Below are 23,030 nucleotides of genomic sequence, written 5' to 3' on the forward strand. Positions count from 1 at the left end.
AGCAAGGTAGTTGTTTCCTCTATTCTGAATGTTACCAAGCATGTAAGTTTTAGGTAAGACCACATATGGAAACTTGATACCAAACTGAGCCACGAAAAGAAATGTCTCAACTGTTCTACATTCTGCTTTGTCTGCTATGGTTACCGACAGCCCCTAAACACATGAAAAAAACATACACAATGAGAACAGCTAATGCTCCCAGCAAACCAGAAATAGCAGCATGAGAAACTTCACTTTCCGTTAGTACTACGTGAACTATCAGTAGTGACAATCCAGACCTTCTAAAAACAAAGCAACATAGTTTAGGCTATTCAGTCTATTAAAACCAGTAGTAATACGCTGTCCAGATCTACATAATCTTCTCTTAGTAAATGCTTAAAATAGGACTTCATGACCAATGAAAAAAGTTAGAAAAAAAGCATTTTTGGACTGGTGCAAAGGACTGATTTTCTCAGAACTGCAGGGAGAAATCAGATTCACTTCAGTCTACAACACAGCATTTTTTTCATTGTTGTTCCTCAATACATTGTATGAAAGGACTTAATTCCAGAAGCCATGTACACTTAAGCTAAAACAAAGTTAAGACTACTTACTCAAAGCACATTCCTTTGTCAAATTTAACATTTTCAGGTTTTCTGCTTATACCTTTTAATGGGCAAAATAAATCACTCCAAGCAAATAAGCAGGAACAGTTTATTGTGACACTGGCAGCTTTACCTTTCTCAAGTAATATGGAGTTGTCCAAATTTTTTTTTTTACCTGCCAATTTAAATATTTCATCTACATCTGCATAGTTACTTTATAAAATTGCTTTAATATCTGCATCTTTTCACCTGATTTAACACAAAAACAGAAGCAAAAGAACAAACTCTTGGAAACATAAGGAGTTGTATCATGGCAAATGTATTCTTTAATAAAAAGTAAGAAAAACCTCCCTACTGACCTTTATTCAGAATGAGGAAGATAAATATCCACAGCTTTTTGTTCCGTTTGGTAGGATTTTAAGATCAATCTATGCACGTATAAGCACAGAATACACAGTTTTAGCCACACTGGAACCACCTAAACAGAGATTTTATGTTCCATAGTTTTTACATGCATTCCATCCTTGGTGTGCTGATTATAGTACAGGGATTCTGTTCTTCATCTACAGCAGTTTCAATTTAAGAATACACCATAAGCCAACTTAGAGAAACATCCATTAGTTGCTAATAGAAAGAATCACAGGAAGGTCTCACAACAGTTTACTAAAACATTAAAGGTTTTTTTTAAGTCACAGTTTTCAAATATAAAAATTGGATTTTCCCTATAACTGAAATATATTTACATGAACATTTTAAAAACATGGTCTGTAATTTAGATCTAGTCACTGTCATCTGAACCACCTTCAGACCCCTCATCATTGGATCCTTCTGGTTCAGATTCATTACCAGATCCTCTGCCAGAACCCTCGTTGTCAGATCCTCTCTCAGAATCTCTGTCTGAGTCAGCACTGCGAGAAGCTGGGCGAGACTCATTTTCTGAGCCACCGGAACGACTTCTCCCCGACTGTACAGACTCATTGTCTGACTGCTCCGAATCAGACCGCCTCCTTTTTCTAGCCGACCTGTCACTGTCAGAATCTTCCTCAGACGGGTGGACACTGGACCTCCTCGGACTACCTGCCTCACTACCAGATTTATTTCTGTTATCAGAATCACTATCAGAAACAATGCGTTTACTGTGCTGCTGTTCCCCATCATCTGAATCACTGTTGCTATTCCTAGCATGTCTGTAGGGAAAAGAAAAAAAAATCCAGTATTAAAAGATGCTCTCCTTCACTTAAAAATAAAGTGAGACACCAGGATTTGAGTAATGCTAGTGTTACCAGAATGAGAAGAATGAGAGGAATTAATTTGCAATTGAAAGTGATGTTTTGAGTACAATGAAAGGCTTCTCATTATCTTCACGTTAAATTCTCATTATTATTAACACTGCAGTTTCTCTTGAAAGCATGCATTGAAACTTTAGTACATACAAAGTTAATTAAGGTTCTTACCCATCATCAGCAATTTTGAGTTTATCCTCATCAGAAGAATCATCACTTGATGAAATTATGGCTTTTGATTTGATCTTTCCTTTCATTGAAGGAGGCAGACGTTCTGGTTTGGGCTGTAGAGGGGAAAAACAAAGGGTTGCTTGTTCATGTGGCTAGTTAAAGCATAGTGCCCAAACGTAGAAACGTATTCAGAAAACCGAACATGCTTTTAAAAGTTGTTCTAAAGTCATTAGATCAAAATTTTCCATTTCCTATCACTTAATTCTAGATGGCTTTGGACGTATCCTTTTCATCCTTGAAGCAGCTATAGCAACAGGGGAGGAGGACAAAAATAAGCTCAAAGGCAGTTTGCTACAAGAAGTTTTGTTGTAATTTTGAGCATTAATAAATCTCTCTTGACTAGGGTAATGCTGAAGGCCAAATGCGTATTTAGAAAGTGATGCAGTTATTCAGGGTTTAACTTACAGCTTTCTTTTTCTCTGCTTTGGGTGGACGCCGTTTTTTAGGTCTTGGACCATTTTCATGTTCTTCATCATCACTCCCCTCATCTGCCTTCTGGGGTCTTAAACAGAAACATTTTAGATGATGTAAAGCACAACATCACAAAAAAAACTTAACACATGCAAAAAAATATCAGTCTGAAGAAATGTCTAGTTGATCAAGGTTACTCATACTTCTTTTGCAGAGTACTGTTTAAGTCTTATAATGTGCATGTGTAAATAAAATTTAATCATGTGATCTCTTAACAACAGTTCATTTTTTAAGTCATTATGAAAGACTGCATGAGAATATACTTAAAATCCATACTATTTCTCAGGAAAGTCTAACATTAAAGTATCAGTTACCTCCTCCTCTTCTTCTTCTTTCTCTCACCCTCCTCCTCTTCCCCATCTTGTTCACTACCACTGCCCTTCCTCTTCTTTTTCTTTCTAGACATGGGCAGATCTTCATCACTGTCATCGTTGACAAACTCATCAAATTCCCCTGCTCCTTTTTTGGAACGCTGTAATAAAAAAAGCCCCGCAATACAGCCTATTATTCACCTTCCAGTTAAAAAGCTATCAGAAAACAATTCAAAGCAGAAACTTTATCTGAACACGTTTTCAAAGATATGAAAATACAGACCTTCTTGTGCCAACTTTCCCATAACCTCTAGATTGATGTAATTAAGAAACTGATTCCAAATTTGCAAATAATATAACAATCATCTTCTGTTATTTTAACAATTGAATAGAACAGATTCTGGTGATGCCACTGTGATCGGAACTGTTAAGTAGTAGCTTCCAATTTTTACATTTGAGTATTAAACCTGTGCAATTTCACTCAGTGGAACCGAGGAGCTTGAAATTAAAAACCTGTGCTACTGCAAGAGACCATATATCAACAGGGGAAAACAAAGGAGATTTAAAAAAAAAAAAAATAAATAAAATCCTGTTCTACCCTGCCTCCGCCGCCACGTTTTTTCTCCTTTGATCCTTCTACTTCACCAGTGAACATCAGAATATTCTTGGTTTTCTCCACATATTGAGCTCTTTGTTCCAGAAGTTTCTTCTGTTCTTCTTTTTCTCTTAGGCGCTTCTCTTCCTGAAAGAGAGAAAACTAACTATTACTATTGTATTTGCAGCATTGCAGTGATTGTAATCACAGACATATAAATTATTTGCTGACAAGAAATTGGAAAATTGACTTTTGACAGTCTATGTCATAGCAGAAGGGCCACATGGCAAAACCAAAAACTTTTCTACAAGCCTATGCTAGAGTAGGCAAAAGTCCAAAAGAACTGTTGTACCAAGTGCCTCCTCATCCAGCCTGTCAGTACAGAAATTTGATGGCAGACCTTCTGGGGCACCATTTTTATTTCATTATAAAAATAAAAATCTATTTCTGAGGCTATAGGGAAGAAAGAGTGAGTATAACCTGTTAGCTGTAACATTTTCTGCTAGCACTTAATGTAACTAAGAAAAATAGCTACTAGACATTTCATCAGTAACACCAGGTACTACCACAGAGCAACAGGGGCATATATATTGTTGATAAGTATACTTTTTAAAAATAAAGTGTACTTTTTAAAAAATATAGTATACAGAATGCAACAGAATAAAACCTGTTCTTTAAGTAGTTTTTGGCGAAGCAGCTCCTTTTCTTGCTCTTGCTTCGCACGCAGCTCCCTCTCTTCTTCATCCTGCTTGCGTGCCCGAGCCACATGATATTGGGCTTGACTCAGTAAGTCAGAGCATTGCCTGTAACATGCAACGTTTTCAAGTAAAGGAAGGTGGCAGGCACATACTATGAGAAGAAAGTTTTATAAAGGGTATGCATCACAACACTATGTTCATATCACCAAAGAAAAAAAGGCTATTGAAATAGTACAATAGAAGAGTAGAGTAGTACTACTGATTTTTCAGTAAACTAAAGCACTTTCTATTAAGTGAATTTGTCTTTAAATTGCAATATACAGTTTCAGAACATATTGCTTCACACTTAAAATTTAGCCAACTCACATACAAAAACCACCACATGAATATAAAAGGAATCATCCCAACTAATTTGGACAACTTCAGAAGTACGGTTAATAAGAACTTGTATTTAATCACAACATACTAGCAAACCTAATCAGAAAGGTAGGTAGAAATTCTATCTTAAAAAACCCAATGGTGTAAGAGTTAAGGTTGCATAAAGTGTTCAAGTCTCATGGAACATTAAAGCAAAGCTCTTTCAATACTCTCTGACATTTAATATTAAGATTAAAATTTTCTTCTCTGTACAAAGTGCTTTAATGATACCCATTTAAGAAGTACAGTGCATGATGGCCAACAGATGTTATTTGTATATGGCTATGAAAATCTTAGAAGAATGTGCAATAAACTAAACATGGGGCATACTGAGTGAAAACCTAAGAAATAAGCTTACAAGGAAACTGATTTGAATAGGCTTGTGTACAAACTCATTACCCTGAGCAAAAGTTAAAGAAGACTAGACTCTGCAAAACAAGTTTTTCATGTTTCAATAACTGACCCATTGTATTCACCCATGAACTACCTCAAAAGGTCTCCATGAAAGCAAACCTGTTGTTAGATTGTTACATTTAAAGTCAAAACAGTGAGAGCTAGAGATGTTTAACTAAACATCACTGTACTCCCATTGATGGAAAATTTGCCATTATAACAGCTGAAGTTTTGCAGGCTCCAGCTAATGGCAGACACCACATGTTGAGAGTTTTAGACTACACAGAAAACCTTAGAAAGCAAAGACAGGAAAAGAATGAAACAATAATAGGGAGTATACCTGCACTTGTATTTATACTGTTCTAAGAAACTGTGAGTTGAAATTTTGCAATCCAGTTTTAGTATGAAAAAATAAGATAAAAATATTCCACTTGGTATCTGAATGTAGGATTTGTTTGTGGCTTGTTTGGGTTTGGTTGGTGGGTTTGGTTTTTTTGTGGTGGGTTTGGTTTTTTTTTTTTTACCTGGCTTCCGTAGCAGCAAGTGCCAAGTCAAATCTCATCTTATCACCTACTTTACTCAAGTAACTGAAGTACCTGGAAGAAAAAAAAACAACCAAACAAAACTAAGCAAATACATCATTACTTACATATTTATTGTAATTTTGCCTTAAAACAAAGCATTTGCTCCTGAATTACAATTCTATAACACTCAACAGATGAGGAAACCTCACCAATTTTCTCTGTGTGCAGCCCCTTTTAATACAACAGTATAAAAGTACATTCAGAGTTCTCCAAATTTCAAACATTCTAAAACCACTCTAGAGTGGAACAAAAACCCAGAAAAATTCTAAAGAGAGTCCTAAGATTTCATTTACTGGCTCCTACCAATAAGGACATTGCTAACCCCAGCAGATTTATTCCTTATCTGTCACAGCTTAAGTGGTTGAAATCAGCATAAGAAAAGGAAGGAAAACTTGTTTTTTAAAAATCCTTCCAGAACAGCCTCCTTGAACTCAGTTGACACATCCTTGCGAATACAACATACCTTCAAGTAGGTGGGTAAGCTATGATGATCAGTGTTTTGAAAACAGTTTCTCCAATTCATTTAAAGGAAAACATCTTTCTAACTTTCAAGGTTGCCACAGTTTCTTCCCATATTCTATCAGAGACATTTTAAATGAAGTTGGTTTGTGCTAGACCAAACTCAAATTCTTGTGCGTATGAAGAAAGTAATCCCTTGCTCAAGTCTTAGGTTATGGCAAATATTTTCAAAATGTGACAGGCATCTGAATTTTAATTAATGGCTATAAAATAAAGGCTTTTATGCAACTTTCTCAAGACAATAAACAACAAGCTTCTAACTGAATTTAAGTTAGAATTTGTGTTTGAATGTTTAGTTTGCATTATGTAAAGCACTAGAATTGTGAAATGCTTGCTTGTAATTAAAGGCTTGCTTTAGTTGACAGTATTACTGAAAGGCAACATCTATCTTCGACGTAACAGCACAGCTAGGAATGCATAAAGCAAGCACCAGCTACACGCGCAATACCTAGAAGCAGAATAAATGGTTGAAAGCTTTCTGTTCAAAGATAGTTACGACTGGATCAGATTAATCACACCATTTTCTGCCCAGATTTTTTTAAAACAAACGAACAAAAAACCCTGAAAGATCTCAAATGCACTTAAGAAACTGCTTCTGTTCTTAAACCATGAGAGTGCTTAGGCTTTATTTGCCAAGAGGAGGGTGAAATTAGTTTTCAAGCACTACCAGATGTTAACAAAGCTTATATAATATTAACAGATTTGCTTCTGAGCCTTATAGGTTGTTTCCAAAGAAATTGTCAAGAAGAGCATTAAATTCGTAGAGTAATTTTCAACGTGTTTTTTCAACTATGCTCTTCCAGGAAGAAGTGCATCTTGGTCGTAGTAATACAAAAACTCTTTGAGAAATACGTATTGGCCACCTGGCCGAACAAAACTGGCTCTGGAGCCAGGTCTGAATAAGTAGCTTTGTCAGGCCCAATCTTTGTTTTCCTACTAGAAACTCTAGAATTACATACAGTGTTTCATAGGAGGTGATTGCTCTTCCAACCAGATTTGTGACCTATACTGCAAATTTACTGTAAGGGAACAACAAAATAGATTATAATGATCAGAAATAAACCATCTTTACCTGTGGGCTAGCTCCAGTTCTTTCACAGCATTAAGCACCTCCTTTAGATTACTTTTTTCATCTTTCAGGACAGAAGTAGCTAGTCTTTGTAGCACTAAAGCCACATTAAACATAAGGACTGTATCACTTGGTGCTACATGCCTGGCCTGTAAATAAAAAGCATATTTTTAAGATATACTACAACATGATACAGAGGTATACTGAAGCAACATACAGAGAATAAACACCATTATTTCAATCCCAGACTACTGAACTTAAAGAGACATGAACACGTATCAACTTACAGTAATTTTATTCTGTGATATATGATGTTTTATATTCGTACCTTTAACAAAGTTTGTTTGCATTCCTGTAATTTGCCACATTTGAAGAGCGCCCGGGCCAAATATAACAATACTTCAGTATTTTGATGCTTATAGAACTTTCTGAGGCAGTTTTCATACTGAAATGGGGGGGAGGAAAAAAAAAATCAAATTAAGAGATGACAACGGTTAGTTATTTTGGTTAGGTAACTCCAGCAAATGTTTCTATTCCTAAAAAGCATTACTGCTAATATGCCTTTTGTTTTTTAAAGTGTGTCATGCTCCATGGATGCCTCCTTTTCACTGATCAGAAAATTCTTTCTGCTATTCCATAGCAAGTACCTGATTTTTCTGGAAACTGGCAGCAGTCCAGGAGGCTCTGTAGGTCTTAAAATACAATAGAATACTTTGCAAGTACCATCTATTGTAACAAAGTCCAACAAACATTACTCATTTTAAGAGCATTCAATTATTCTCTGCAGTATAGTGACCGAGAGGGAAAACTATTTTCTTTATTCATACAAGATATTTTACAAATTGAAATACATTTAATGCAGTAATTCCATGTATCTGATTCCATTAGTTAAAAAAAAAATCCACACCTTCCAGATAACTCAACATCAAATTTGTTCTGTCTACCTAGGTGAATAACTTGGCCTGCCAAGGGATATCTAGTTGTTCTAAAGTGTAAAAGACAACTTGTTACTATAGATTTTGTGGGTCTAGAATTAAAGCTTCAGTTATGAAACGTATCCTTTTCAGTAACGAGCACCTTTTGTTTGACATACTCTTTTCTCAAGAAATCATTCACCCTTTCTAAACCTCCAAAATAATAAGAAATACAAAATAATTTTTATTTCCAGCTCAAATACAGAAACTGCCCTGAACCGTAACACCTGAAGTCACTACTCTTGGATCACAGTCTGTTATGAGTACCCAATTTTCACTCACCTTTAGAGTCAAAGTTTTGTATTTAGCTTAAGTCTGCCTTGGATTTGTATGTTTTATGGTAGAGAACTCACTAGAATAATTGTTGTGGCTGCAGTAAGCTAGGCTATTAAATTCAATTCGTCTCCCTTTGAGTCCAGTATCACATATTTCAGACTGTGGCTTGTACCAACTGCATAGTAGAACCCAGGGAACAATAAAACACCTCAGTAAATAAACACATTTCTACTAACAGCTTTACTTAAAATATATTAGCAAATTAATACAATATTTTTCTGACAAATCAAAAGGTGAAAATGATACCTAGTTTCCCACTGTAATTCACTGCTTAAACAATTGCTAAAATTAGATTTTCATTAGGCTTTTTGTCAATCAAAACAGATAAGGTGTCAAAAAGACAACAGGCCCCATTCAAACACAACAGAATGAATCTGATCATGTTACCAAAGCTTTTTAACAGTAGCTCGCTGGACGACAGCAACTACTGAGGTCTTGATCAGGTAAGAAAGGCCTAGTATCTCTTCCTTATAATCATCACAAAAAGCTTCAGGATGGCTCCGAATTAAGTATTTTTGAGCCTCAGTGTGGACTCAACCTTAATGAAACAAGTTTGTTCTGAGCTTCTATCTTGTCCAACATACGGTTTTTTTTTTTAGCTTACTTGTATGCTTTTGATCAACTAATTGAGTCAACTGAGTTAGAATAGATTGATACTTGGAAGTTAGCTTGCTTGAGCAGGTTGAACCAGAGGACCTCAACAGATTTCTTCCAAGATGAATTATCTTGTGATGTTAACTGTGGTGAGGGACATCATGGCACAAGTCAGCTTTTCAGACAGCTCTGATTGCATAAATAACAATCATGTGCAAGAACAAAAACTGGAAGTGTGGCTATTAAAAAAAAAATCCCATCAGCAAATTGCATTTACTTACTTCAATAACATCCGAATGTAAATCACATACAGTAACTATACTGACAAACTTCTCTGACTAAAAATTAATTCCAAGACCAAAATTCTAATCCAATTATGTTTTAACTCTGCTACCAAAAAACAAAAAGAAGTGTAGAAGTTGGTAGGCGCTTTGCTACCCCTACACACATTTGGCAGTTTGTTTTTAAATCTACACTTGACAGCCAACAGTATGCTAGAAATAGACCTGTAACTTGTTAAAATATTATTCAGAAACTTGCACAGCTGCTAAGACAGGAGAGAAACATCCAGAAGTCATCTAACCCAACATACTATGTAGTTCAACTTAGAGATGTTACCATCTGCACAGCACTGATGTATTGTTTCTGTTCTACGTAGATATGTGCCAAATTCAGCCACACATCACTGATATCTGCTGTTGCCTCTCTCACTTGAGCAAAAACATCACGAGCTTCACGGAAATATCCTTTATGTGCCAAGACAGCTCCTAAGGGGAAAGTAATATGTACAGTGTAAGCTTCCAGGTCCATGTACTACGTACTCCTACCAAAGAAAACAAAATATCGCCCGAATGAAGTTCCCCATTAAAAACTAAGTGACATAGCTGCCATATGAAAGCTATTCTTTCCTGTCTTCCACTACATAGCATTCAGGCCCTGCAAAAAATAATTCTATATTAAAGCATGAAACAGAAGAATATCACCACCACTGAAAGAAAATTAAGAGTTTAATATTCACCTATGCCATTAGCAGCATACAAATTCTTTGGATCATTTCTGAGTACTTGCTTGTAGATTGCTAATGCACGGTCTTGATGACGCTTCTCCTACAGGAAGAAGTATCCCAATTGATCACTCATTTCTATAACGGGGTATTAAAAGATCTACCCAGAAGTTCTATGGACTAGAAGATGCCAAATAGGCATCAAGAAAAGGCTCCAAGTAGCTAAGAGATTACAAAAATTAAATAAATAAAATCAGACACGGGGCAGACAGACGCCCATTACCTTTTCTCTGTCTCTTGTGGGTTGATGTAGAGTCTGCAGCCAGACGTTGCCAAGAGCCAGCATGGAATAAGTATCATTTTGTGTGGAGGGCTGTTTCAATATTCTTTCAAATTTCTTCTGTCCTGGACCCCACTCTTGTTTAGCCAAATGAAGATTGCCAATCAGAGACCAAGCATCTGGATGGTCCTAAATAAAAGTTCACTTTAAGTTGCGAAAGAACTGTTTTCCCTTGCAAGGTTACTTTTTCAAGTATAAAATGCTATTTTTCTTAAATAGAATTCCAAATTAAAAAAAACAACAAACAAAACACACAGAGAGCAGACTGCAGTAGTTCTCTCTTCTTCCTCTAGTTTATGTGAACAAACAAAATAAAAATGCAAAAAAAGGAAAATAAAATTAAGTTAGTATTTTAAGTTTTAAACACTTAAAGGATTACAAACCTGATTTATCTGAAGTGCTTCTTTAAACCAATCAGAAGCCTCATAAAAATTTCCTTTATCCCTAGCCATAGCTCCCAAGCGCAAGTAGCCTAAAAATAAAACCAGAAAATAAAAATCAGGCAACAGTTAGTCATCTCAAAGAAAACAGTGGCCATGCATGAATTTCAAAAGCAATCTTTTTCTTGATCTGCTAAGGACAGCAAACATTAAGACGCCTTTCATATTCTATTCACAATGAGACACACCATGTGAAGAGGAACGTCCATCCACAATGGTGATACAGAAACTGCAGATTTCTAACAGTTGAAGTAATGTAAATGCTTTTAATTGCATTTAACTTATGAAATCAATTAAGAAACCTCAAAGAAAGGATACATCAGGTACATAATTCTCCTCCCTCCACTTTAAACATCTCTCCCGTCTCTGCAAGCTTTAGGAAGAGTATCAGTTAGCAGGTGACAATGGAAAACAAGCAGGGAAAAGGCTATAGATTAGGCTGGGGCATGCTGTGTGCTGCAGCTTGCTGAGCAAGGGCTACCACCTCGCCTTTGCAGCAAATATCACAGGTCAGCTACTTGGGGGCAAGAGGAAGAGCAGAGTGAGGAGAGAAAAACAGGATGTGCCATAAAAGCTGTGCTAACACCCTCAACAGTCCTTCTTCCCTGGAGGCAGGCCAAGATCAAGTGATCCTCCCAAAGGGTCTCTATTTCCACCCACATAGGTAGAGTTGCAAAGCCTGGGCATATCAAGTGGATGGCCTTGATTGCACCCAAGTGCTGAGGTACTAGGGCTTTGGTGGGAGTGGGGAGCAAGTGAGCAAAAGTATGCAAGTCTAGATAAGCTAATTTTGTTAGATTTTTGGAGTACAGTATGATTTACCAATAATTAGAAGGCTTAATGCTGGAGATTGGATTATAAGGATGATGCAGGCCTCAAAAAAAAAAAAAAAAAGGGGGGGGGGGGAGGGGGCGGCAGATAGCAGGTAGGTAAGCAGGCCCCAAAACCACTATGAAAAGAAGTGAAGACAGATATGAGGAGACCAGAAGACACTGTAAATGGGAAGATTTTTGGTATTATAAGGAGGACCATGGAACTAAAATACCAAATGTTTCTTACAATCAACGTAATTAGGATGTTCTCTTAAAATGTTTTTATACAGCTTTTCCGCTTCATGAAATTCACACATCGCCTCATATAGTCTGGCAAGGTTATAGGACGTTGTTACAGAGATAGCATTGTAATAATGCTCATCATGTTCAGCTTCTGCTTTTGCACGATCCAGTGATGCCAAAAAATATTTCTAAAGTACAAAAAGAAAAAAAGGAATAAAGCACTCCAGAATATTCTTAAAGCAAAACTTCTGGGTGATCAAGAAACTCAATTCAAACTTTGAGTAATTACATACTTTCGCTTCTCCTAGGTTTCCCAGCCTGAAGTGCAGAGCACCCACATTATTCAAAATCTCTGGTGGGACATCAGCCTGTACTTTCTCTTGCAGAATGCGTGTGGCTGTACCATAGGCTGACAGTGCACCCTTTACAAAGAAAGAAAAAGTGGATGAAAGAAATAAGAGAATGAGCCCTATGTGCTCTTATGAAAAGCGCACACATAATTCACCAAGTGTATATTAGTAATACCTGTATATCAGTCTGTTCTAGAATTTGGGCTAACTCAATCCATGCCTCTACATCATCAGGATATTGTTCCGTGACTTTCTTTAGATGGCCCTGAAAATCAGCAGAAAATAATTATGCCTCTTTGTAGACACACAAACAAATCAAAAGGAAGAATGAAGGTATTAACCTTAACACTAGAAAGACACACCAAAATGCAAAAGAAAACATCCTAAACATCTGCACAACTTAGTCACAAAAAAATTGCATTAGTTTCTTTCCTTCATCATTGTATTTTTCTGTAGAATGCGACACCGGCTTAAAGTCTCAGAGAAGCAGAAAGTATTACACCAACATGAGACGCTAGAAAAGTGATGTCTAACATTTTTTGCATTTATTTATCCAACATTAGATTAAAAAAGCATTTCATTTATTAAAAAAAAAAAAAAAAGCAACAACAACCAAACAAAAAAACCCCAACACAACCATAACATTGTCCTTCCAGGTAAGCTAAGGCAAGCGTTTTCTGGAAATTACTAGCTAACTTGCTGTCTTCAGGAAACCGTTTGCTAACTTGCCATCTTCAGAGAATTTTAACATATATGGGAAGAAATCTGCCCTTTTCGTAGTACCAAATACAAATGTGAGGGTGGGGCTCCTCTAAATTCCTGCACTTGCTTTAGCCAGAGCCCACCAGGGGTCTCAGTTCTGTCCAGGAGCTGTGATTCTCCACAGTTAGGAAGATCTCTCATGACAGCCAATATTAAATATTCTCTACCTACAGCCAAGTAACCCGGAGTTTTATGCACCTTAAGGTACAGTCTGATTTCAAGTTCTACTCTTATATGTAAAAGTATGATGCTGGCAGAGGCAAAACTCACCTTTGCAATATCCCGCTTCTCCTGGTCTTCCGAAGCTGCATAAAGGGATCCAAGGATTTTCATAGTCTCATAATTGTTAGGATAGGCTTTCAAAACTTTTTCAAAGCATTGTGATGCATTCTCTTTGTCCCCTCGATAAATATACATTTGACCCAATCCAAAAAAGGGAAGTACAAAAGAAGATGAGGCAAACTGGGTGGCCTGGTAATAATACTGGAAAGCTTGATCATAATCTTCCTAATTAAAAAGGAGCAAATAAAGAGCAGGTAGTGTTTTCACAGGTAGGCTTTGTATGAACTTTATAAACACAGATTTTTAAGTGTAATCTCAAAGGGGGCTTTTAAAAACTGTCCTACCTGTACATGAAAAGACCTAGCCAGCTGATAACAACTCTCTGCTTGCATTGCTTCAACTTCTGTATTATGGAAAGCATGAAGAGCCAAGTGTTGTACTTTACCATAGTCCTGAAAAAAGGAAAGTTAAATGAAATTTGAAAGTCTTCATCTTATTAATGATCAAGTGATTTATTATTTAAACATGGATAGCTAGCAAATACAAGAAAGCTTAAGCCATAGCACTGACTAAATTAATAACAACAGATTTAGTTTTAGTGGTTACTGTTCTTTTCTCTATTTCATATTTTAAAGCTTGGAAGAAGGGAAGAGTTAAAAAAAGAGAAAAAAAACCACACCACCAACCCTTCAGGACACAAAGGTGACCTCGACTTAAGAAATAACCATACCTTTTCTTGGCTGTCTCTAGAAACTCTAAAAAGTTTACACAAAATTTAAGTCAAAAAACTTTACACTTGTCCACCTAGATTAACAGTTCCATATTAGGCACCACTCGGCCTGATGAAATGAGACTGAATCTAACACCAGAATCCTTGCTGTTCAGAGGTTATCAAGTTTTTAACTGTAAAATTCCATAGACCTCTTACCTTCTTGAAGAAGAAGTGATTAGCCAAGTGATTCAACACCATTGGATTACTGGGATCAATTGTGTAAGCCCTAGAGAGGAGCTGAACACCATTCTTGATGGAATCAGCCTAAATGAAACATTGACAGGTATGAGCAGCATCTCAATAGCTGTATCTTATTAACATCTTCAAAATTATTCTTCTGTCTGGGCTGCTGCAGGAACTCTGACAAAACCCTTGCTGGGCTCACAGAAAAAAGTAAATTCAGCTACTAGCTTTTCTCCATGCAGCATACAGATGGAAAATGGGAAATGAAGCCACCACACAGGGATGGAAAAAAGGAGAGCAGGACTTGCTAGGGAAAAAAAATACTTAGTCTTGGTGTCCTTTGACATTTCACATTCACATCTTGATAGCCTTCCTTCTACTGTTCAATGTCCCCAGTTCCTGTCTGGTTTAGATTTCAACCTTTTACATAATTTGTTCAATAGCAAAAGGAAAATACTCTCATGTTCAAATTCTAAGCAAGAACTTCAGATGTTGAATTAAGAGGTACTAGAACATAAGCTCTAATTCAAAAAAAAAAAAAAAAGATAGAAGTTTGCTGTGTTTATGTAGGGATATCATTGTATCAACTTACTCTTTTCTAATGAAACTTTACAGTTTAAAGAAAGCTTTCCACGGGTTTTGACTTACCTACAAGTTCAAATCCACAACTGATAAAATAATTGCTATTTATTTGGGACACTCATGAGATTTATATCACAAGCATGTCAACTTAAATCTGTGTTTATTTCTGAACAGAAACACCAAAAATGTTATCATGTAACATCTGTGCTTTACTTTGCAATTATTATGAGCAGAAAGCTATCTTATTGAACAGACTAGGGTTTATGAAGTTGAGACAAAAGATGAAGTCCAATAGGCAGCTAAAAAACCATAATTTCAGTTTGAAAAGGCACTGTCTTTCCAAACCTAGTATAACAATATACCTTGATTGGGAGATATTGAACCATTCTTGGTTTAATTTTCAAAGGCAAAGAGGTTTTATAATCACACTATGTATATGTCTGAGTTCTCTAATAATTTGAGTCTCATGTCCAACTTAGTTACATCCAATAAGCGGTTAGAGGTCTCAAAGCTCCTAAGCACTTTCATTGAAGAAAACCAGAGATACGACAGACCTCAATGAGAACACAGCGTAATCTCAACCCTGATTTGACATCATAACATCTTCCAAGGAGGGAGAAACATTAGAAATATCTAAGCACAGAAAAGATGTCAACTAGTAGTTTGCAGCTCAGACAGAATCTTTTCCCCAGAGAAAGTGTCCTCCCTCCCCCATGTCAACTTTTCAATGTTATACTAACTTTGTAGTGCAAGTTGTGGAAACAGTTTGAAGTAAAGCACAGATGATACAGAACAAAAAACATATTTGAGTGGCTTATCTTCTAATCACAGCTTTTTGAAGCTTAGGGTGAGCGGGCTCATCCCTTGACTTTAGTCAAAACACCTTCAGAAAAAAAAAAAAGGCACCAGGTTCCATTAGTTTCTCGCCCATGGAATTATTTATTAAAATTTGACTTAACAATATTTTTGGTTGTCTCTGTAGTTTTAGGAAAGTAAACTCTCATGCCCACACTTTTCAGAATTCTTCATGAAAGTCTTAACAGTTATTCTTTTTTCCCATGACATAGTAAAACTAAGTCATTTTCAGATATTCTGTGCCAACAAAAGATCTTCCTAGGGAGCTACGTGTTCTACAGATAGCATAACACTAAATTTTAGTAACACACAATTATGTAAGAATCTTCTTTTTTTTTTTTTTAAAAAACACTTAAAGGTCCCATCCTCCACTGATAACTTCCTTCACATGGATTAACTATCTCGGATCTCATGACACCCAGTAAGCTACACGAGCATATGTATTTTTCTAGTGATACAGCATCTAGAGAGGTAGGATCACCACTTTATCGTAATTTCATCAGCCTAGTTAAAACTTGTTCTTGCTGTTTGTTTCCTTACAGGTTTTCTATGCTTAACACCTCTATAAGCAAGAGAGGTGACGATTTTTTACCAACAGAAGAAAGTTATTCAGAACGTGCTCCTCACAAGTGTGTATCTATAATATCATTCAATAGCGACACAGAGTTAAAAATGATTTAACCACAAAAGTTATTACCTCTTAAAAACTGGACTACATTTCAAAGGATAAAGAGTTTGCTGTTTGAGACAAGAAGAAAATAAACTGTGTATAGATTCTTATTAAGTCACACTCACCTCTTTATTATTGAGTTCCAGAACAGCCAGTCCAACCAAAGCCCCTACACATTTTGAATTTAGCTCCAGAGCCCTGCTGAATGCTAAGCGAGCTTTTTCCAACTTGTTCAGTTTCACAAAGCAGTGGCCCATACCTAATCGAACCTCAGCTAGAGAACAAGATGACACCATTCAGAATCCCAAAAATTTCAACTTTATGACTTTTTTACATTCTGGACATCAATTAACATGAATGAAGTATCTTTAGTATTTCTCTCAAACCTCTAAGCCATCTAATGATTTGCTGTTTTTAAAGGCAGCCTCCCACACGTGGCAGCAAAACTAGCTTTAACAGATTAGTAGGACTTTATTTCTTCATACACCCCAGAACATTGGTGTGTATGTCCAAAAGACTCTGAGACTAAACAAATAAAAAATTACTTTTATGGAAATGTATTAAAAAATAATAGAGAAAGGCATTAAAAAATTGCCAGACAAAAGGGCTGGAGATTTCTTAGGCAGGGTAAGTTCACCTGAGACTAGAAGGCCTTCAGAAATCACAGACAAATAAACAAGTTAGCTAGACATTTCTCTTCCAATGATCAACTGATTCACTGCTAACAAAATGCTGTTTATCATCCTCTGACTTCCGTAATAATGTACAAATGAGCTAATACAGAGAATTCACATCATACTGCCCTTTCAGACTGCCTGTGAACTCGGAATACAGAGACATTTATATACAGCAATTTCAAATCTATGTGTGTGTGAAAAAGGGGAGTGAATCAAAGATGTTTGTTTAAAAGTAAGGCTTGAATTTCTGAATCCACTTTTACAGCAATGATTCTTACGCTAAACCAGACTACAGAATACACATCAATTTTGTAATCTTTTTCAGATAGGTTATGGCAAAGTATACCACATCTCTCAAGATACTTTATAGATTATTTATGAACCTAATGCAAATACCCTGAACTAATCTGTCACATGCCTCGCTTTTACAGCTGTTACTAATAGCTTTCCCAGATTTTTGCATTAAAAAAATCATACACCACTGGGGGGTGGGGTGGTGGTGGAAATCACATCATGTATAATAGGTAGAATTCTACTTTTCATGTCTTGTTACATTATTAAAGCTAAAAACATCATTTTCTTAATCCTTATTCCAAAAGCTCAAAGAGAGGTTCTCCAGTCTTGAACAATTCCCTCCCTCCCCATACAATTTTAACTTCTCTTACATGCAACTTCTCATTTTCTAATAGCTCTTTAAAAGGTAATAATTTGAAAAAATGAAAAGTATTTTCCTAAACACTATTTCCTTCTCTAACAATTAAGGAACACTTCAAGTCAACAAACACCTGAACTCCTCTATAATGAGGGATGCAGGTTTTTTTGACAGGTATAGATCACAAAGAAGCCCTCAGGTATTTGAATTAGGAAGACCTGAGTTAGTCTGCAAGCACAGCAAATACTTCCACCAGCAAATACTTTCTGTCTTACCTGGGCAACCTGGATTGGTACGCAATGCTTTCTTGTAGTAGGCAAGGGCTCCTCTATAATCTTTCTTGTTGAAAGAAATGCATGCTTTACCTGTTATGACATACAAGTTACAAATAAATCAGAAACATAAACAAAGCAGTTATAAATATGAAGCTTGTAAGTAGTATTTGGTAAACTTGTGCTGTGCCAATTTGCAAAAGTTACAATTAAAAACTAACAGAAAATTCATAAAACTACAAACTTTCATTATCTTTGATGACATCAAGTGTATGAGAGAAATCAAACATGGGAACACATTAAACTTACATTTTCATGGTATTCTGCAGAAACTTAATTCTTTCCTGGTCCAGAGGAAAGACACTTGCTAAGACTAGATTAATTAGTGAACAAATTAAAATACAAGTGTTACAGCCCGCTGACCCCTCACTACTGGTATCTTCACCTTTGACAGTTCATTGGCATCATCAGGGAAGTGCAAGTAGTTGGACTGGATGTATGCCCATGTGTCTCAGAAGATGCTAGCTAGTGTTATACTTTCTCCTAGCTTTTCCACCTACATATACTTTCCAAGTTTAAAGTAATCTCTGTTACATGTTTCTGGTAAAAAATGCACACCTCTTCATCCCATTCCTTCTCTCTACTCACGTATGCACCCTCTTCCTAAGCACATAATTCATTCCAAAACTCAAGTGGAGAGACCACGTTTTTACACAAATACCCATAAACTCATACCGAGAAGGGCAGGAATATTATTTGGAGACTGGTTGAGCACAAAATGGAATTGTGCATCAGCTTGGTCCATCTTATCACCTTCAAGCAGACAAAAGCAGGCTCTTCCCAACAAGTGATTCTAGACAAGGAAAAAAATTTCTGCTACATTTATCTTTGTAAAATATGAAGACTAGACTCTGTGAAAGATTAACTGGCTATGCTATATTGCTTTCTATGATTAATTTATTTCTCTTACGTCAAGAGGAAAAAATCAAAAAGTGTCTTTATCATCCACATCTAAAGTTCAGATATTATCAAGCAAGAGAGTAACAACCAATCCGTCCTTCCCAACCCCCAGAAGTTGACTGACATAGAACTATCAGGTGTCCCAAGCTAGAGATAATTATTCCTGGTGGCACCGCACACATTTCAGATACTTACAAGTTTTACTTACATGTCCTACGCTAACAGACTTTAAAGCCTGAGCAGTTTCTATCTTCCCTTTAGTGAATCAATACTTGCTTTCTTTAGAATCACTTTTTGAATTCACACAGAATACTATGTTGAAGCAAGCTAAAAAATAAGAATCATTAAATAATTCACAAATATAGATTTTTAAACAGATTTAGTTTTTACCTGATCATACATGATAATTTTGTCAGCCATAGTATACAACAAGGTAGCTTGCGTAATGAGCTCCTTCTTATTATCTTTGTTCTTTTCCTTTCGAGCCTGCTGTACATAGTATGCTGCCAGAGTATCCAAACATGTCATCTGATCTTTTTCATGGTCTCTGTAGTCCAAGTTACCATCTATGCGTGCAGCTTCCAACAGCTTCACAAAGTCTTCCGTTTTTCCTTGTTTGTAGTATTCCAACTATAAAACATAGTTTCAACAGACAATACTACCCCAGTGAGTATCCAGTTGATACTTTAAGTGTCACACAGACTCTTTTTCCAGAACATAGGGATAAACATAGGGATAATCAGACAAAGGCATTCCAATATCACCAAATAATTTTCTATCATCATCCCAACTTAGTATTTTTACATTAAAACACAAGTCTTACAGCTATTTACAAGTGAAGAATCAGAAGTTTTTCCTCTGAACTTCTTTGACTTTTTGCACATTTCACCATACTTTCTGTAGTATAGATACTGCCCCCTCCTTTTTTATGAACTGCATAATCAAAGGCACAAAACAGAAAAACTACGGATTGAGAAGAAAAAAACTCCACACTTAGAAAGCAGGCCTCAAGCAGCATTGTTTCAGGAAAAAAGATGAAGTTAAAATCTTAATATGCATATGTCAAATCAGCATATGTTAAACGCATATCTGGCCTAGAATCAGTGACCAAATAACCTAATTAAGTTCCTGTTCAGAATTCAGTTATCTCTAGTCATAAAAGTAAGGAAGTGGAAATTATTATACGATTATCTGAACATGATATTTAAATATAGAACTTGTATATATACAAACCGCCAAGGCAATCCATATGTGCAGTTGAGTGTGTTCCTGTTTCAATATACTTATAACTTCATCACCCTCAGGTAACTGATCGAAGTCAAGCTCAATAACCTAGAAACAAAACAATACAGATTTTCTTTTCACAAAGCATTAACAATGTTATCTCTCATTGAGCTCAAAGCCAGCTGGACATTTCAGAGCATGAAACATAATACTTCTTCAGGTTTAAACAACGTTATGGACAAAGAAAGAAGTGATGATGTATTTTATTCTGTACAAGACAAAAGTGGTGGTCTCATAAATATCGGCGAAAAGACAGCCCAATATTTGGGATACTAGTCAGGGAGAATAAACAGAGATGCTAATTGAACTTCTTTCACCATAGACTTCAGGCTCAGAATTTTTACAGTTCAGCTAATAACCAACTTGACTGCACACTGCTGAATTTCTAAAACTTTTCCTACAGGTAATACAAAGATCTAGGATACAGTCAAAATCTTCCAAGTAATCAGGTGTCAAGAGAATCAATACCTCAGACTTATCTCAGAGCCCTGAAATTTTGTAAAGTCATATTTATGCCCAAGAAAATTAAGAAACTATTGAAATGACAAACATTATAAAGAACAGACTAAATTTGTGAACATTAACAGCCATAGTCATCATGAGCAAATGAGGTCAACAACTTTCCACCATGCATGCATTATTTTGCAAGTACTATTTTGCCATGTTGATCTACTCTTCTGTTATGGAAAATGAGGAAAAGGGAACAGATATTCCCAAGGTGGGATGTTCGGGAACACAATTTAACTGCCTGTTAGTTCACTTCCTACTTAGTTATACGTTACAATTTAATTTTACAGCAAGGAAGAGCTGCAGTTGTTGTATGCAGGCTTATACCCTGATTACCAATGCAGGGACTCTTTCTCCAAAGACTGGATTAGTGCAATCCAGTTTATAAGGACTTACAGTTTTGGTTATGCAAAACTTATGAGAGCACTACTGGAAATATTTCTGCTACTACTGTTATTTTTAGTTTGGACTTGTCTTGCACAGTACCTCCTGTCTGACACATAATAATATTTTTAAATTTGGGCAACCCTCAACTACAAACTGACATAGTTAGTAATAAGAAATAGATATTACCAACACGGCAAATAAATACGTAAGTAAAAAAAGGGCAGAGAAAAAAAAATTATAGCAATCCTTAGTGATTAATTCAGAACTTCAGGATCCAAGTAGTCTTAGCCACAACTTCAACAGCAGCACCAAGATCACCTATTCATGTTTACACCTCAGATAGAAATTTCTGTCACACAGAAAAAAGCCCACCAACACGTAACCTACAGAGATCAAAGTACCTTTGTGACACTTAAAAACACAATGGCAGTTGTATGGAAATTTCTTAGAATATGGACACATATGTTCACGAAAAGATTTTTTCAACCTATAAGCAGTATGTTTCAATATCTTATTTAGCTAAGGTGTTAATTTAGTATCTGCTATGGAATGATTTAACTTCAAACTTTATAATAACCTGTAAATTTCCAAATACTTCTCTTAAATCTTTTTAACCTTGGCTTGTGACAGTCTACCTTAAATAAAGAAAAGTTAAATAAGTTTCTAAACCCACACTGAAATAACTTTACAGAGTGGACCAACTGCCCTACCTGTGTCTACATGGTGATTTAGAAACGTGCATACTGTTTACAAATCAACGCAGTCAGAAAAATCAGTGTCTAGCAAACTGAGGAGAGAATTTAGCTGGACAAGGCCACCGTACACAAGCGCAAACTAAAGATTAGATACTGTTCCCAACAGGGTCTTCACTCCTAAGGGTTGCATATACTTGAAGCATACATTGTGGGAGAAGAAGCTGCCCCTTCTTCACAGTCATGTGGTACCGACGGACCCCGGACAGACTGCCTGACTGTTCCCAGCGGCTCTCCTTCACCACCGAGCCACTAGGCAGGGAAGGACAGGGAGTTTACAGCTAGCAAACACCGTTCACCGAGGGGCACCGGCGAAGGCAGGTTTGGGTTTTTTTCCGCAAAGCGATACACCTGTAACCGCAGCAACTCATTCCACTCAAGGAAGAGAGCGACAGTCCCCCTCGAGCCCGGGACAAAACTACGAGAGGAAGCTACAAGCGCCCGCCCCGCGGCACGCATCTCATAGCGCACCCCTTCCTTCCCCCTCCCCGGGACCAGGCCGCGCCGCCGCCTCCCAGCCCCCGACTCGCCTCATCGGTGTCCCGGAGAGGGATCTCAATAGACCCCCGCGACATGATGGCGACACCGCTGTCCGCTGAGCCGCCGAGCCGCGAGCACGCAACGGCCGCCGCGCGCGCACTTCCCCTCACAAACACCGACTGACCCGGACGTGCTCGGGCAAAGGGCGGGGGAGGCGGGCTGGCTCCTCCCCCGAGGCGCAGCGAGCCAATCGCAGCGACGCACGAGCCTCGAGGGCCGCCTCGCGCCCGTGCGTAAGGAGGAGGGCGGGCTTCGAGGCCGGGCGCGCGCGGTCCTGTTGCTGCGGCAACGGCGGCCTCGCGGGCGCCCCTCAGCGAGCGGCGCGGCAACAGCGGGCCCGGGCCGGGAACGGGGCACGGGCACGGGCACGGGCACGGGCACGGGCACGGGCACGGGCACGGGCACGGGGAGCTGGGCGGGCGGCCGGAGCCGCCACCCCGTCAGCCCGGTCGCCGCCCCGGGCTGGAGCGCTACGTGTTGCGCTCTGTGACCTCCCGTGCGGCTGCTCGCAGCGGCCTTCCGTGTGGTGGCCTCCTCAGGACAGAGTGGGGGCTTACTGGGGACTTGCAGACAGGTATTAGTCCCGCTAATTTATACGTATATATCACATAATTACTTATGGAAATATGTATATAGAATACCAAGA

The 23,030-nt window shown here is 37.5% G+C and overlaps 1 protein-coding gene across 2 annotated transcripts; it reads right to left on the reverse strand.

Annotated features, from left to right (window-relative positions):
- Positions 1–228: 228 nt before the first annotated feature.
- On the reverse strand, positions 229–22,457 carry CTR9 (CTR9 component of Paf1/RNA polymerase II complex). Of its 2 annotated transcripts, XM_075712417.1 has the most exons (25): positions 22,375–22,457; positions 20,148–20,246; positions 19,305–19,544; positions 18,690–18,807; positions 17,958–18,047; positions 16,479–16,627; positions 14,220–14,327; positions 13,636–13,743; positions 13,280–13,516; positions 12,423–12,512; positions 12,191–12,319; positions 11,902–12,085; positions 10,786–10,874; positions 10,346–10,531; positions 10,078–10,165; positions 9,678–9,826; positions 7,484–7,600; positions 7,159–7,304; positions 5,508–5,579; positions 4,143–4,278; positions 3,479–3,622; positions 2,884–3,041; positions 2,504–2,600; positions 2,039–2,151; positions 229–1,771 (listed from the first exon to the last, which is right to left on the reverse strand). In XM_075712417.1, the coding sequence occupies exons 1-25, from the start codon at positions 22,417–22,419 to the stop codon at positions 1,363–1,365; spliced, it is 3,501 nt and encodes a 1,166-aa protein (XP_075568532.1). In that variant the 5' UTR covers positions 22,420–22,457; the 3' UTR covers positions 229–1,362. The 2 variants fall into 2 exon arrangements, with proteins under 2 accessions (XP_075568532.1, XP_075568533.1); XM_075712418.1 differs by lacking the exon at positions 5,508–5,579.
- Between the last annotated feature and the right edge of the window lie 573 nt (positions 22,458–23,030).

The sequence above is a fragment of the Pelecanus crispus genome, chromosome 6, assembly GCF_030463565.1.
Source record: "Pelecanus crispus isolate bPelCri1 chromosome 6, bPelCri1.pri, whole genome shotgun sequence".
Taxonomy (NCBI): Eukaryota; Metazoa; Chordata; class Aves; order Pelecaniformes; family Pelecanidae; genus Pelecanus; species Pelecanus crispus.

What these genes read in the sequence shown, in the direction of transcription:
- CTR9 (XM_075712417.1), bottom strand. Translation starts at nt 22,419, where the DNA reads ATGTCGCGGGGGTCTATTGAGATCCCTCTCCGGGACACCGATGAG. An exon ending in ACATATGGATTGCCTTGGCG is followed by an intron (nt 19,545 to 20,147) that starts GTTTGTATATAT and finishes TATGTTTTATAG; the next exon opens with TTGGAATACTACAAACAAGG. An exon ending in AAGCACTTCAGATAAATCAG is followed by an intron (nt 10,532 to 10,785) that starts GTTTGTAATCCT and finishes ACTTTTATTTAG; the next exon opens with GACCATCCAGATGCTTGGTC.